Raw genomic sequence first — 16920 nt, forward strand, 5'->3', positions numbered from 1 at the left:
TTACTACTATCAACTCCTTCTAGTGTCTTTCTTTTCTCCACAAAAGCCTACAATTCCTATGTACAAGAATCATAGTGACTTCAAGTCAAAGGACTACTCTACATGGTCACCATGAAAAGCTTTTATTACACTTGCCCAATGTATTATGAAGGCTTCTCGTAGTGGGTCCTTCCAGTATAAATATCTACTTCCAATATTTATACTTGTATGCTTGACTTGGTATCTCCATATCCATGACTTGTGTGTGAGATATGGTCATCAACTAACTTTTACAATTGTTCTTAAATGATCATTAATTGGATATGGTTTTTATAGAGGGCAAGGTTCTAATGGAATTTATTCAGCCAAATTTGCCTATAGTTGGCTCAAAAAAGCTCACATACCCATTGATTGCATAATGGGGAAAGGCGATCTTGGGTGTGGTCCTTAAAACTACCTAAGAATATCAAACACTTGTTGTTGATTACATGTCTCCAATGTATTCCGACAAATGTTTTGTGTACTAATTGTCATATTTCAGTTGACTCCACTTGTTTTAGGTGTGGTAGCAATGATGAAATCATACTTCATTTGCTTGGGAAATCCAAGAAAGGCAAGCTTTGGTTGAGTTGTTAGAGAGGCGAATGGAGTTGGATAGTTGGATACACTAGCTCTTGTGGTGTTACAACTTACAACAATCACCCATGCAAAGTTACAAGCAATCTACAATGGCTTAATCATTGCATGGTTAGAGAAATCAAAAGCATCATTTGCAAATCTCATTCCAAGAATAGTGCATTGAAGCTCATTCTTGAAAAAAATCATCCATCTCATTGTTACTACCCTTTAGTGGTAAAGATTGAAAGTTCTATGGGCCTTGATTGGAAAATCAATTTTCAACAAATATACAAATATATGATTTTGTTTACTACCCTTAAGGAATATGGATTTGTATAACATTTTTGGTTTATATATTTTTTTAAACAATTATATCCTCGTCACTACTCTGAACTACTCAATCTATATACAAATCACCAAATGTCACCTAATTACTATTATTTTTTAATATATATTTTTTATTTTTAAATAAACACCTAAAAGTACAAAGTACCCTTTTTCACTAATATATATATATATATATAAAAGTAAAGATCAAATATGGATATCTCTTTTCTATATTACTCAATAGATTTTCATTTACATCATCCGAGTGACTATTGATCGTAAGAGTGGAAAAGATTGGATAGCATTGAATTTGAAGCATATTTTGATCCAAACTAATCAAATTTAATTGGTTTGATTATTTTGCTTATCAATTACTAACTTGAACCAATCTGATTCGATCATATTTGATTTGAATTGGATCAATCATTTGATTTATACGTAAAATAAAATCGTATTAAATAATTTATAAAATATATTTTCATGACATCAATTGATAAAATAATCAATATTATAAACCATTTTATCAACATTAATGTTATTATTATTTTTTTAAATTTATAATATAGCTTTATTTATTTTTCTAATTGTTTTTTTGATGTTATTTAATTATTGCAGGTTGTAAGAGAAAAAGCACAGGCTATCCAGCAACTTAATGATGCCCCCCACCTATTGTCTCGTGGGGGTTATGATCTCTTAGTGACAAATTATTCTAAAAATGAAGTTAAGAGACTAAAGGAAGAAGCAATACAGTCTGGTGCTAGTCAGGATGTAGTTATTGATCCTCCTCCTCCTCCTCCACGTCATAAGATGTGGGTGATGGCTCGCACAAAAAGTTCAGGTGAAATGACTTCTAAGTCAGCTAACCAAATTGTTGAAAAAATTGTATTTTTTTATAAAATAAAACTATTTACCAATTTACTCAAAAATTTTATTCTATGATATATTGTAAACTAAATTTGTTTATTGTAGAATGAGTTGGATGAGCAAGCATCACAGGGTTCCTTTGTTCCTGATGGGCGTCAAGATATATTGAATACTGCCCTTGGACGACCAGAGCATCCTGGTCGTGTTCGTGCAGCTCGTGTTGGTACTACTATTGGTCAGTACTTTGGACGACGCCAGTCACAAGGACTAGCCATAGCTAGATTAACCCCCAAGGATTTGGAACTCCTCACACAACAAGTTGTTGCACAACTCAAGAAAAATGATATCAATAATACACAGACACAGGATGTTCCTCCAGTTCAAGTAGATCTTGTCCCTGGTAGTAGTAAAGGTAGTTGTCCAACACCTTCAAGTGCTACTGCTGCGGCTAGTAATGCATTGGGGGATAAGCCTCATGTTGATATCTCTCGTCTGTGTGAGTTATGCATCGATGATATACCACCTCGTGTAGTGGCCATTGGTAGAGTTTATGAGGGTAGTTCAACCATACACCATGTACCTCTATCAGTTGATTTGGTCAAGGTGGTTGTTGAGTTTGTTCGAGATTTTGATGCTCATGTTCCTGTGCCTACTTCAGAGGTTCAGTTGGTTGGACATGCCCTACAGACTTTCATTTCATGGCCGAGACGTCTTGTGAGACATATTTTGTAACGACCCGTCATGGTCTCTACACTTAGTGGAATCGCACTACTACTAGTGAACTAAGAAAATATTAAGTTGAATAACTCATACATACAAATATAGATAAGAATCAAAATAACTAAATTTCTTAAATACAAAATAAAACGCCATATATGTACAATCATCCCAAAAATAATATTCCCTAGTGCTGGTCAAGCACGGACAAAATCGTTACCTAAAATGGTAACCCTAACACGAGGATCAAACTCCCCGTCTCGCAGCGGTCACCTCAACTCCAAGCTAGCCCTGACCTGCTCCCATACCAAGTATGATCATCGCAGTTCCACCACATGGAAACAGAAGGGTAAGCTAGAATTCACAAATCAATCATACAAGTATAGAACAGTAATCTATACAACACAATTATCCAACCATCAATCATATTCATAGAGTCACACCATACACTCTATCCAATACTACTCATGCATAAAATACAATGCACCAATCATGAAGTCAAACACCATACTTCATCATATTAATAATCATGCAATAGATGCATCTCATGACAAATATCAATGCATATCAATCATCTAATGCGTCGTCATGCATACACCTAGGAGATCTCCGTAACAATAGAGTTGTATAAGTGACATTCCATCCTACCGAAACCACCCCAACCGTTTTCACGCCCAATGCGCCCGCTCGGTCACAGCTAAACAGGATATATAATCCTCACTCGGGTTTACTCGGATGATGACACTTACACAATTAGAAGTCCAGATCCACCGTCAAGTATAGCACAGCTGGGTACGGGCTTACCACGACCTTGGCATGCATTAACCAAGTCAATTGTGGAGTTCGCCCACCGACTATTCGTAAGGATCCACGCACCTTCCCGAGTACTTGGTTAAGGGAATAACCCTCGACCTCATACCCCGCTCTAACACTAGCTAAGGACTTAGAGGAGACTCACCCAACCCAGTGGCCTATCTGAGCACCACTCTCCCAAATCCAGTGGCCTCCCAGAGCACCACCCTCATATATCAGTGGCCTATCCAAGCACCACTCTCAAGAGACTCTATGTGAGCTCTTCCAGTTCGAAAATATTTTTCCTCTCCTCAAGTCCTAGGCTAGACTCATGCCATAAGGCATCACATGCAATTATGCATCATACATCATATATGGTCTACCCACCATAATGATCAACAATCATACACATGTCATAAGACATCACATGCAATAATGCATCATACATCATACATGGTCTACCAACCATCATGATCAATAAACATACTCATGCCATAAAGCATCACATGCAATAATGTATCACACATCATACATGGTATACCAACCATCATGATCAATAAACATACCATATGAACATCTATACATGTCATATCATATTCAAACATTCATATATATCATCACTATGCATACATATGAATCACACCTCACCATGCATCATATATCATACATACATGATCCAAATTTTCAACTTTAAACATGCATAAGCATCAATTATTTATAAACATATTCACGCTCGGCGCAGCCTAAGCTCGCCCAGCCTAATCCCAACCTAAGAGTCCTAAAACTCATTCACACCCGGCGCGTTCAACTCACGCTTGGTGTCCTTGAGATAGACTCCTAAGAGTCTCCACGCCTGACGCATCCAAAACACGCCTGGCCCAACATCCAACCCGAGAGCCCTAAGCTCTTCCATGTCCGGTGCGCTCAACCTGCGCCCGGCCTAAATCCCAATCAGAGAGTTCAAAACTCTCATCCAAACTGACAAATCCAGCCACATGCAAACACAACAAAATAATGCATAGGCTCCATACAACACAAAAACAAACTCAAAATCTACATGCACCCATCTGATGCATCAATTCCACCCAAAAACCCCATTTTTCCCAAAACCCCGAAAAATGAGCGAATTCTCCGATCCAGCCATGGATCCTCAACTTTCATGCATCAATTGAGTTTCTAAACTCACATGCAACTTAAATAACAAACATTCTAGCTTCCCTTACCTGAAGGTTGGCTCAGAATAGCCAACAACTGAGACGAAATATAATTCCCTTCCAAAGCTCAACCCAGAACTTCAATCCTCCTAAAGCAAGCTTTCTAATCTGAATTTCAAGAAAAGTCAGAAGGAGTTAGTGATCTAGAGGAGAAAAGGAGTCAAACAGAGAAATTTGGGAGAGAAAGGAGCTCACTGACCCAGAGACCTTCTCTCTAAAACTTCTCTCTAAAAACTCACATTTTCCTGAAGGCCCCCAACCCCTATTTATAGACTTTCGGATTGGCCAGAACGGCTCGTTCCGAGTTCGGAACGGACCGTTCCGAACTCCCAAATCACGCACAAAATCCACGCCCAGAACTGCCTATTCTGAAATCAGAACGGCCTGTTCTGAAATCAGAACGGCCCGTTCTGGGACTCATCCGGAACGGCCCGTTCTCCCTCTGGAACGGCCCGTTCTCCCCTCCAGAACGGCCCGTTTTCCATCCAGAACGGCCCGTTCTCCAACCAGAACGTCCCGTTCTCAACTACGATTTTTAGTTCAATTTAATAGCTTGGAACGGCCCGTTTCAGATTGGGAACGACCCGTTCTGGGCTACTAAATCTGTCATTTTTTTTAAAACAATGTTACATATTTCATCATCTAAGCAGACACATGATATTCCAACAGTTCATAGGTCCAAACCCAGTAATGATCCTATATGTGATTTGCGTGAGGCATCATTGACCTTAACTTATGGCAACCCATTTAAGGTGACATTGTCTTATTTATATAAAGACTATTTAACATTTTTTGTTTTAGGTTGGTTACTTATCCAACTTGACCATTTCAGGTGATATGTCCTGGAAGTCTATTTGGTGTCGGTGCTGATGATTTTGTGTTCTATATTACATTCGATGATATACGTGAATTAATATAACGTCAAATGCTTAACATCTCAATCATACAATTTTGGATGTTGTAAGTACACAATTCTTATTAGTATCAATATTTATTTAATTAATTATGATTCATTCATAATTATTTTTTATATAAATTTCAGTTATCTAAATCAAAAAATTGAAGAGCATGGCTATGATGACTTGTATGGATTTTTAGAGCCCCAGTCCACACAAAAATAAGGGAATAAGAAAGAGGAAAATATAAGTTATATTAGTGATAGGATAAAGAATTCCCAGAAACAAATTTACTTAGCTCCTTACATTGATCAGTAAGTGCATGTTTCTTATTGCATTTAATTTATGTAAATTATATATGTATTGTTTAACTAATTTTGGCTTAATGTAGAAATCATTGGCAGTTATTGGTTCTTTGTCCTATAAGTAATGTTGTTGTATGGTTTTGTTCTTTGCATCATAAGCCCACTATGCATGTCAAAAATTTAGTCAAAAGGTAAACTTTAATTTTTACACATGTTTTAATTTTATGCTCTTTATTATAAAATTTTAATAATGTAACTTATGTTCATTTTATTTTCTTTAGTGTTATAGCTGTGTATAATGTCATGAATGGTAGATCTACTGCACTATCAAAGAACTTAGAATGGATTTACCCCATGGTAAGTGGTTTGTAATTAAAGTCAATGTTCCTAACAAGTGTCTTTTATTGTCTTAATTAAAAAAATTACTTATACTACTCAATTTGGTTTTCATTTTAGAGTTATAAACAACAAGGACATTACGAATGTGGATACTATGTCATGAATTGGATGTCAGAAATAATTGAAGGGGGTATAACAAATGGTTGGAGTGAGGTACATTTAAAAATATTTTTAATTTCTTTTAATGCTTATTATGATGTAACTAATATATGATGTATATATGTTGTAGCTTTTTGAAGATGCTACACCATTGGAGGAAACCAAATTGGAAGACATTCGAATTCATTGGGGAAATTTCTTTTTAGAAAAATTTAGAAATAGATTATGTTGAAAGATTTAGGTATTACATGTAAAATTTAGAAATAGGTGAATGTGGCTTTAGCATTAGGCGGCTAAGTACATGTCTAATGTAGTATGACCTAATTTTTTTGAGCTTCTCTTCTCTTTGTAAGAAAATACTCTTCTTTTTGGATCTCAGATAGGTCTCTCTTGATTTTTGAGTATATGGCTTCTTTAGTATTATTTATTATATAATGATAATGATGTAATTGACTCATTCTTATAATGATAAGGATCTCATATTGGCCTCTTTTGGTTTATGTTGGATTTTGATGTGGCTTCTCTCACATTGGATAATTGGATTAGTTTTATTGAATCAGTTTTTACATATTTATAATTTAGTCAATTTTATTTTAAAAATTAACCTGATTTAAAAAAATAAAATCTACAACGGTTCTACACAAAAACCGACTTAGATGTATGTGTTGATCTAAGTCGATTTTTGTCAAAAACCGACTTAGATTTACACATACATCTAAGTCGGTTTTTGTCATAAACTGACTTAGATCAACACATACGTCTAAGACTGTTTTATGAAAACTGAGTTAGATCAACACATACATCTGCGACTGTTTTATGAAAACTGACTTAGATCAACACATACATTTACGACGGTTTTATGAAAACTGACTTAGATCAAAGTCGCCTTCATCTAAGTCGGTTTTTACATAACCGACGTAAATATGTTCATTCATCTACATCGCCTTCATCTAAGTCGGTTTTAGAACCGATGTAGATATGAAAAAATAACCGACTTAGAATACAATCTTTCTAGTAGTGATTATCAAACATAAAATACTATTAAAAAAATATTACAAATTACAAATTTAAAAACCAAACATTATTATATCAAAACTTGAGTTAATCACCTATACACTGCCAGTGTAAATTTTTTTACACTAGCAATCAATCATATCTTTTAATAGTGTCATGTTAGCTGCTTATTTAATGAAATAATAATAAAATAAACAACTTTAAAAGATATGATTAGTTGCTAGTGTAAAAATTTTTACACTAACAGTATAAGTGATTAACTGTTAAAACTTAATATATTCGTGCAAATATACTATGTTTGTAATTAGACAAAAATATTCTTTCAATTATGTTAAACTACTTTTATTTTTATTTGTATACTTAGTCTTCTTAATTGCTTATCTTCAAAAAAAAAATTATAAAAACTAATAAACAAGTAAAAAAGTGTGTCTCAAATAATAAAAAAGAATTTGATATTAGATTTTAATTTTCTTTAGATTAACTTTTCAAGCAATTTTTATCATATTTATAGTTTTTTTTAGTTTGAACATTAATTAAGTTATATAATTTTACTAAAGTAAAACTAATGAAATAAATAAATAAATATATATATATATATATATAATTGCATTCAAAATATATAAAAAAAATTATTATGGTTTCAAAAAGAAAATATTAACAAAAAAAAATTAAAATAGCAAAATGAATCTTTATAAAAAAAATCAAAACATTTTTTTAGAAAAGATAAAGAAACAGTATATTTTCACATTAAAAATAATTTATCCGTAACCTTATCTATGTCATTTATATATTTATTTAAAATATAATTAAATAATTAAAAATATATTAACATAAAAAATTATATTTTTATTATTTTATTTTAAATCAACTTCTCATATATTAAACATGAATCGTTAGAGAATATTTTTAGAAAATTTTCTTTGTCAAGAGAATTTATAAAAATTCTTTTGTCTTCTTATTTAATTTAATTTTAATATATCATAATTATTTATAAATTAAGTATTAATAATTTAAAATAAAACATTAATATATAGAATAATTTTGTGTTATAATATAAATTATTTATCATAAATTAAAATATAATTTATATGTTTAAAAATATTTATTTATACATATTTTAAATATATATTCAAATATAATATATATATATATATATATATAATTTATTATAATTTTAATCATATATAATAAATATACATATGCATTTTATATATTAAAATATTAGTTATTAGACTAAATATTAAATTTAATAGTATTTTCATCTTTTCAATATTTTTATTTAAATTAAAAATAAAACATGTTTTATATTTGAATTTTTGAGCTTTTAAAAGTATTAATAAAATATGAAATATATTATGAGTTAAAAATTCTAGCAATTTTAATAATCATATTAAAATATTTAACAGTAGATACATTTTAATTAAATTCAAACATCAATCAGCAAAAACAACTTTTCCGCAATGGCAATGAGCGTTTAAACTTTTGTCTTCTGTACTCTAAAATTGGCCGCGAGTGTTTAATTAAAAAGTTTTTTTTTTTTTAAATGTAAAAATCACGATTTTGTATCTATTAGGCGGTCAACTTGGGGCGGTCGAATCTAATTCAATGATTCATTAAATTCAATCAAGCAGATTAATCGATCGGTTCGATCTAAAAAATTGTAAATTTAATTAATTTATTTTAGATGTCAGATTTTTATTTCAAAAGGTTAAACTAAATTTATATATTTAATTAGATTAATATTTTTTTTAATTTTTTTTTAATTTTTTTTAGATTTATTTTATGTTATCAAATTTGGACTACAAGTAAAAAAAAATAAAAGGAATGATTGGTTCATTCTAACTTTATTTTTTTGGTTTAAGATCGAGCCATTCATTCATCCGTATCAAACCATAAAAATGAATTTCATTCATTTTTTCATACATTGTAACTTGTAAATGTTTTATATTTTTTAAAGTTGAATCTGCGTTATTGGACATATCTATTGTGAAATTTTAATTTTGAATATGAAATAGATTATATTAAAGTAAAAAATATATTATATATATTTATAAATTTTGGTAGAAATTAATCATCATTAATATTTCGTATTAATATTATAATTAAAAATATTAATATTGTTATTTATTATTTATTATAATATTTGAATATATCTATTCTTTTAATTTCAAGTTTTTGAACAGGGACTTGTATTTTATTAAAAAAATATAAAAAATCAAGTTTTATATATAATTATTTATAAATCATATTTTAAAATAAATAATAAATAAATAAAAATATTGAATTATAATATAAATTATTTATTATAAATCTAAAATATAATTCATATCTTTAAAAATATCTAATTATACAAATTTTAATTATAATCCATATATTCAAACATGATATTTATTTATATATATAATTCATTATAAATTTTAGTTACATATAACATTATTTAATATCTACATACGTCGACTAAAACATTAATTTATAATAAAATAATAAAAATCAATTACATACTGAAAATTTTAATATAATTTTAAAATGAAAAAATATTGTTTTATCGTCCATTTTTCACATATAAAATGCACATTGGAAACGTTATTGTTTCGAACGAAGCAAGCACACTCAACTCCACAGTCCTTGTTCTTTCTCTTGTCGCACTGCCTCCTCAACATTCTCAGTTCTCACTCTCCATTCACAAATAAAATAAAAATAAATAAATAATAAAAAATGGGCACTTTCTCTCTCATCATCACCACAATCAAGTTTACCAAACTCAACCCCATGCAACTCTTCCGTTCCAAGCGTTCCCATCCCAGCACCGCCGTCGCGGCGCTCTCCGCCGACTGGTCCGGCCACTTCCGCCGCGAGCTGGCCGAGGCCTTCCGCCTCATCGACCGCGACGACGACGGCATCGTGTCCGCCGCGGAGCTGGAGGCGGTGCTGGCCCGCCTCTCCGGGGCGCCGCCGCCCGGCCTCGAGGGGGTGGCGGCGGCCCTGCTCGGCGGGGACCGCATCAGCGTGGAGGAGCTCGCGAAGCGGGTCGGGTCGGGGCTCGGAGCGGGCCGCGATCCGGAAGAGCTGAGGGAGGCCTTCGCGGTGTTCGACGAGGACGGCGACGGCAGGATATCGGCGGAGGAGCTGCTGCGGGTGTTCGCGGCGATCGGGGACGAGCGGTGCACGTTAGAGGAGTGTCGGCGCATGATAGCCGGAGTGGATGGGAACGGGGATGGGTTTGTGTGCTTTGAGGACTTCTCGCGTATGATGCACCTGCAGCGGTGCGGTCATGAGGATTGTAATATGCTGTAACACGAGAAGAGATGATATGTGAAGGACTAAGGCAAACTTGCCATAATATTTGCGAATCTTTTTCTCAAATAATATTTTTTTTTAAATCACAAAAATAACATTTATTACACATTATTTAACTAAATAGATCTCTTTATTATTCACACGCAGAATTTGATTCCCGTTGAACCGAATTCCAAGCACTATTTTTTTTTTTAGCGTTTTAGTTGTTGAAGAAGAGAAAAACTGGATTCAGAATGGACCGTTCTACAATCAGAACGGGCCATTCCAGATAAAAAAATATACACATGACAAATTGATCAAAACACGCTGTTCTCCAAGCAGAACAGGCCGTTTCAGTTACAAAATTAACACATTCCTGAACCCATAACGAAAAAAATAAAATTAAACACTACTCAGAATTCGATTCTCCAGGAACTGAATTTTGAGTCTGAACAGTGAAGAGGTCTATTTGGGTAAATAATGTGTAATAGATGTTTTTTTGGTATTTTTTTTTTAAAAAATATTATTTGAGAAAAAAATTCTAATATTTGCACCACAACAGATAAATTTTAAACTAACCAATAAAGAGCCAACAGTGCATAATGATATGACCATTCACGGACACAGAAAATAAATATTATTCTTTAATAAAATAATAGCTTTTCGTATTAAAAGAATTTGTACAATTTTTGGCTTGATTATATTTTTTCAGTTAAATTATAATTTTGCAAATTATCATCAAACTATTAAAATTACGCATTGTGCGAGTAACTTTTAAATTTTTGCATGTTTTTTATTCTATTAATTGGATGTTTATCTTTGTTGGTCGATTGTTGTTATAGTATTTTGATTAGTGATATGACATTGTTGAGACTATTCGAAAGTCAGGGAAATCGAAAGACGTGCTTATGAAGCTAATCGAAAAAGGGAGGAGGATGAACACTTATCTGGAATGTATTAGGAGTTTTATGTATTCGTGCTAGAAATATAGTCGAAAACATCTTGAAGCATATATAAAACTTCTCGAAAAATATTGAGATCAACTCCTGCCAATAACAGCGAATTCGAGATCGAAGACAATTATTTCGAGTTGAATAATGTTCGAGATTTGGTGAAGTTGTGTAGGTGTTTATGATCATACAATGATAGTTAACGTCCAAGTCGAGAAGTTAGTATACGCGAAGAACGGTTATGAGAAGTTATACTTTAGAAGCTACATAATGAGCATAGTGGGTAGCAGTTATCTCATAGTGGCCTACGTGCACGAACGTTTGAGTGAGTTAACCGTCATTGATTCACTCTATAAAATCAAGAAGCCTGCATTGTCACAAGGTCGGAAAACTTCATACTAAAACTACACTCTGAAGCACTCTCTGCCTGCGCTATGGCTTTCGTGCGTGGAATCGTGTTTGGGTATGGTTGCTTCTTGACCACTCTTCTTTTTTCTTTTCTAGATTAGGATTAGTTTAGTTTAGTGTTCCTTATAATCACTTCATTTTCATTCACGTACATTTCTGATGATGTTGTAATGCTTGAAAAGTATGAACCATGATTTGTCTAGGAATTATATCTGTTGTTCATTCTATTTATTTAAGCATCTACGTGCATGAACACTGTTTCTTAATAATCGTTGATGAATATCTGGAAAGCGGAAATTATTAAATTGTCTTCTAATATCTGGAAAGTAGAGATTATTAAATTGTCTTCTTACACTCTCGGACCTTAAATTACATACCTAAATTGAAACCGTTGTAGTGCTAGTTCGAATAAAAAGGATCCATAAAACGAAATCCACCGTAAACAAATTGGCACGCCCAGTGGGAGCGTTTAAATCAAACATAATTGGACTAGTTTTGGGTATGTGTGTTGCATGAGACTTAGGAGTGGAAGAACAATGTCTACGTCTAATAGAGAAACAGACACTAACAATAATAATCACGTAGATGTAGAACAAGCAAATTCTAATCCTGATAATGTGACTAATGTGACCAGGGGGGCAACGTCTTCATCCCCTGTGTTACTCGAAAACACAGCTAGGCAAACAAATGTTACTCAGGAACTAGCAAATGTCACTAGGGAATATCCCTGGGGTATGCCACAGAATTGGCGAAATACCCAACCTGTGCATGTCGAAATGCCAATACCGTTAATAGGACCCAATTCACAAATGCATGTATCCCCACAGGGATATAATCCTGGGCCGAATGGCATGTGTTTTGTTATGCAAGACCCATATCAACATATAGGAACAAGTCAGGAGGGTTCTCTGATTCGACAAGGCAGTTATGTACCTGTAATCAAGCCATGATGGCTCTTCGACAACAAATGGACCATAGTAATCATGACATGGTTAATTTGTTATCGACTCAAATGCATAATATTATGACTCCTCTATACGAATTGATAAACAAAATAGGAGATAAATTAGGGGATGGATCACCTTCGAGAGCCCTGAGTGCAAACTTGAATGAGATGGAAAATCTTGTGGGACATGGAAATTTTCATCAGAACGTAGTTCGACCGAATAGGAATCCCAATGATAACTTAGATCAAATGGTAGAAAGAATATTAAATAGACACGGATTCGATGTAGGTCGAAACGAACGTCCTTATTTTGTGTCAGCCTTCCCAGATTATATAACTCAGGTAGAACTACCCCGAGGAATAAAAGTACCAAAGTTTTCAAAATTTGCGGGAGAGTTGACCGAGTCAACAGTCGAACACATAGCGAGGTATAGGGTCGAATGTGGGGATTTGGCAAATAATGAGTATTTAAAAATGAAATATTTTCCAAGTTTATTGACTAAACACGCGTTTACTTGGTTCACAACCCTGCCCCCTAATTCGATACATACTTGGGTTCAGTTAGAAGGTAGTTTCCCTGAACATTTCTTTAGAGAGGAAACGAAAGTGAGTATAGTCGATCTAATGAACATTAAGAGACAAAGCCAGGAAACTTTAGATGACTATTTAAATAGGTTCAGGCAATTAAAATCTCGATGTTATACTAATATACCTGAACATGAATTAGTTAGGATTGCAGCGACAGGGTTAGATTTCTCGATACGCAAGAAATTAGTAAATGAACAGTTGAGAGATATGGCCCAGTTGGCCGAAAAGGTAAGGAGGATCGAACAGATTAAGCTTGAGAAAGAAAGATTAAGAAAATTTGATAAGTTTGTTCGAAAAGAAAAGGTCGCTTACTTAGAAAATTCCGAATTTAGTGAAGATTCTAACTGTGAGTTTTCGAGTGAAGATTTTGAGATCAATCTAGCAAAACTACGTCTAGGCCCCACGTATCAGTGTCAAATGTTAAAACCGGGAGATAGTGTAGAAGGAAATTCGACTAAGAAATATAGTTTTGACGTAACTAAAGCGGAAAAAATATTTGATATCAAAAGATAAACAAATTGTACTCCCAGAAAATCATAAGATCCCGCCATTCGAGCAGAGGAAAGGAAAGAAATTTTGCAAATATCATAATATGTATGGTCATTGGACTAACAACTATGTGCGTTTCAAGGATTTGATCGAAAGGGCGATTACTGATGGTCGCCTTGCTTTCGGAGAGAAGGATATGAAAGTAGACACAAACCCATTCGCTGCTCATACTGGATATGTCGAACCAGTTCCAATGGGGATCAACATGGTGGATGTTGCTGTCGAGGATGACAAGAACATCGAACCAATTTCTGATGAGAAGCTCGAGGAATTAATGGAAGATTTCGCTAAGGAGCAGGAACCTATTTACCCAAAAGAAGGGGATAGTCTGGTTGAGTTCCTATCGAAGAAAAAAGAAGCTAACAAAGAGGTTATGTTGTGCCCTCGATGCAGTGCTATTTTCGATAGAGCTGCGGCTAAGGCATTCAAAGAATCGGAAATGATGAAGAGCTATAAGGCTGAAAAGCTGCGTGAGAAAGCTAGACTCAACGCTCAGTCGAATGCTGGATTGACTATGAGGCAGATTCATATGCCCCAATATAATGCTCCAGTAGGGAAGATGGAGATGTATAACTCCTCGAGATTCGGCAATACTTATGTGCCGAATGCGAATGTGCCTGTGGGAAAATGGACCGCTCCACCAAGGCCAACGATGGGAGGCATGGGTCGAGGAAAACAGGTAATGGGTTATGCTGCACACCCAATGCAAGGAAGGCCTGGGAAGGCTCCAAATTCGATTACAGGGCCTAATAGAGTTACGACTGGAGGATATGGGCGTGGCTTTCGACAGCCTTTTAACAATCTAACCAAAACTCAGTGGAGGAGACAGCAAAGGATGCGTAAAGCTACCTTTGAAGGTGTCAAAGGAAACCGTTTCTCGATTCCTGTACCGCAGAAAGGGGAATCATCTCGAAAGTTCCTTGAAGACGATGAAGACATGATCACAGACTGTTTCGAGAGTGGGTTTGAGGACTCCCTAGAAGACATTTGCGGGATAGTCTCCATTTTGTCGTCTAAGTATGTTGGGGCCATGGAGGCCGTGAATGAACAAGAGGATATTCTTCGAGAGGACTTCTTCGATGACCCCAACTACGAGTCCAAAATCATATGGGTTAATCAAATCTTGAGGGTTATCCCCAAGTTCAATTCGGCTGTGTTCGACTCTCCCACGGAGAAAATGAAAGGACACCTTAAGCCCCTATTGTTGACATTGATGATCGAGGGGCAAAAGGTGAATAAGGTTTTGGTCGATGGAGGTGCGGCTGTGAACATCCTGCCAAAGACAATGCTAAAGAGGTTTGGGAAGTCCTTGGCTGATTTGAAGCCTCACAACATAATGATCTCTGACTATGCAGGAAAGTCTTCACACCCTGAAGGCATGATTCTGCTTGACGTGCAGATTGGGAGTGTGAAGAGAACCACCATGTTTATAGTGACGTTGTCCAAGGCAAATTTCAATGTTCTGCTAGGTCGAGAATGGATCCATGGCGTAGGTGATGTTCCTTCCACTGTGCACCAGAAGATTTTCTTCTGGAATGATGACGAAGGATTGGAGGTTCTCGAGGCCGACCAGAAGACATACAAAGTTGGCATGTATTTTGCTGATCAACAATTGACGGCATTTGCCAAAACTAAACCGTTCGACGCTTATAATTCTGGGATGATGGATGAAGAAGAAGGGGTCAAGAAAACTTTCTGCTGGGACGTGAAGAGAGGATTCGTTATTCGAGCCGAAAAAGATTCGGCTCCACTTGAGGAATGAAGGATGAAGATCCTTACTCGAGCTTCTTAGCTCGAATATCGGCCTACGTGGCCGATCGAACGACCAATATGGGCGAAGAAGTTGAAGGTGAAGAAGGACGTTTGAAAGTGAAAGAAATGGATGAAAAAATTACGGCCACCTCGGCCGAAGAAAAACAAAAAACAAATGTGGACTTCGGAGTTGAAAAAAACGAAGAAAAACAAAAAACAAAGGTAGACTTCGAGGTTGGAAAGAATGAAGGAAAAGAAAAAACAGAGAAAAACCGAGAGGACCAAGTTTCCTCGAGACAAACAGAAAAAGAAAAAATAGAAAGAGACCAGGAGGTCGAAAAAACCAAAGAATGCAAAGAGCAAGAACTAGAACCCAAGTTAGACTATATTTTCGATGATTCGCCCCTGGGATTCGAAAGGGCCGCCAATGAAGAACACAAGTTAGAATCCCAAGACCCACTTGAAGAAATTAATCAGGGAACTGTCGAAAATAGGAAAGTAACTTATATCAGCAATTAATTTCTTGCAAAGGGAGTTAAAGGAGGAAATAATTCGAGTTTTGCATGAATACAAAGATTGCTTTGCATGGGATTATGATGAAATGCCAGGATTAGATCGAGAGTTGGTAGAGCATAGACTACCCATGATCCTAGGAAAGAAACCTGTGAAGCAAAGTCCTCGAAGATTTGCTCCTGAAGTAGTTGAAAAAATCAAAGGAGAAATCGAGAGATTATTGAAAGCGAAGTTCATCAGAACTTCAAGATATCCCGAGTGGATCTCGAATATAGTGCTAGTTATGAAGAAAAACGGGAAACTCAGAGTATGCATTGATTTTCGAGATCTTAACATGGCAACTCCCAAAGATGAGTATCCTATGCCCATAGCTGAAACTATGATAGACGCCGCTGCAGGTAATGAAATTATGACTTTGCTCGATGGTTATTCTGGATATAACCAAATTTATATTGCAGCTAATGATGTATCGAAAACTGCTTTTCGATGTCCAGGTGCTCTAGGCATCTATGAATGGGTGATGATGCCGTTTGGATTAAAAAACGCAGGTGCTACTTATCAGAGGGCAATGAATTTGATATTCCATGATTTAATTGGTAAGTTCGTACAAGTATATATCGATGATATAATTGTTGGGTCAAAGCAAAAAGAGGACCACCTAAACCATTTAAATTATCTTTTGAGAGAATGAGAAAACATGGTTTGAAAATGAAT

The 16920-nt window shown here is 34.9% G+C and overlaps 1 protein-coding gene and 1 pseudogene across 1 annotated transcript; both read left to right on the plus strand.

Annotated features, from left to right (window-relative positions):
* Positions 1-5134: 5134 nt before the first annotated feature.
* LOC145949791 (uncharacterized) lies at positions 5135-6923 on the plus strand. Its single transcript, XM_083060674.1, has 5 exons — positions 5135-5263; positions 5313-5374; positions 5799-5903; positions 5994-6069; positions 6169-6923. Exons 1-5 carry the CDS (start codon positions 5135-5137, stop codon positions 6322-6324), a joined length of 528 nt encoding a protein of 175 aa, XP_082916800.1. The 3' UTR covers positions 6325-6923.
* Positions 6924-9823: 2900 nt separating this feature from the next.
* Positions 9824-10661, plus strand: LOC145950130 (putative calcium-binding protein CML35 pseudogene; annotated as a pseudogene).
* Positions 10662-16920: the final 6259 nt, after the last annotated feature.

This window comes from Cajanus cajan, chromosome 7 (assembly GCF_000230855.2).
Source record: "Cajanus cajan strain Asha chromosome 7, NIPB_CcT2T_4, whole genome shotgun sequence".
In the NCBI taxonomy this organism is placed as follows: Eukaryota; Viridiplantae; Streptophyta; class Magnoliopsida; order Fabales; family Fabaceae; genus Cajanus; species Cajanus cajan.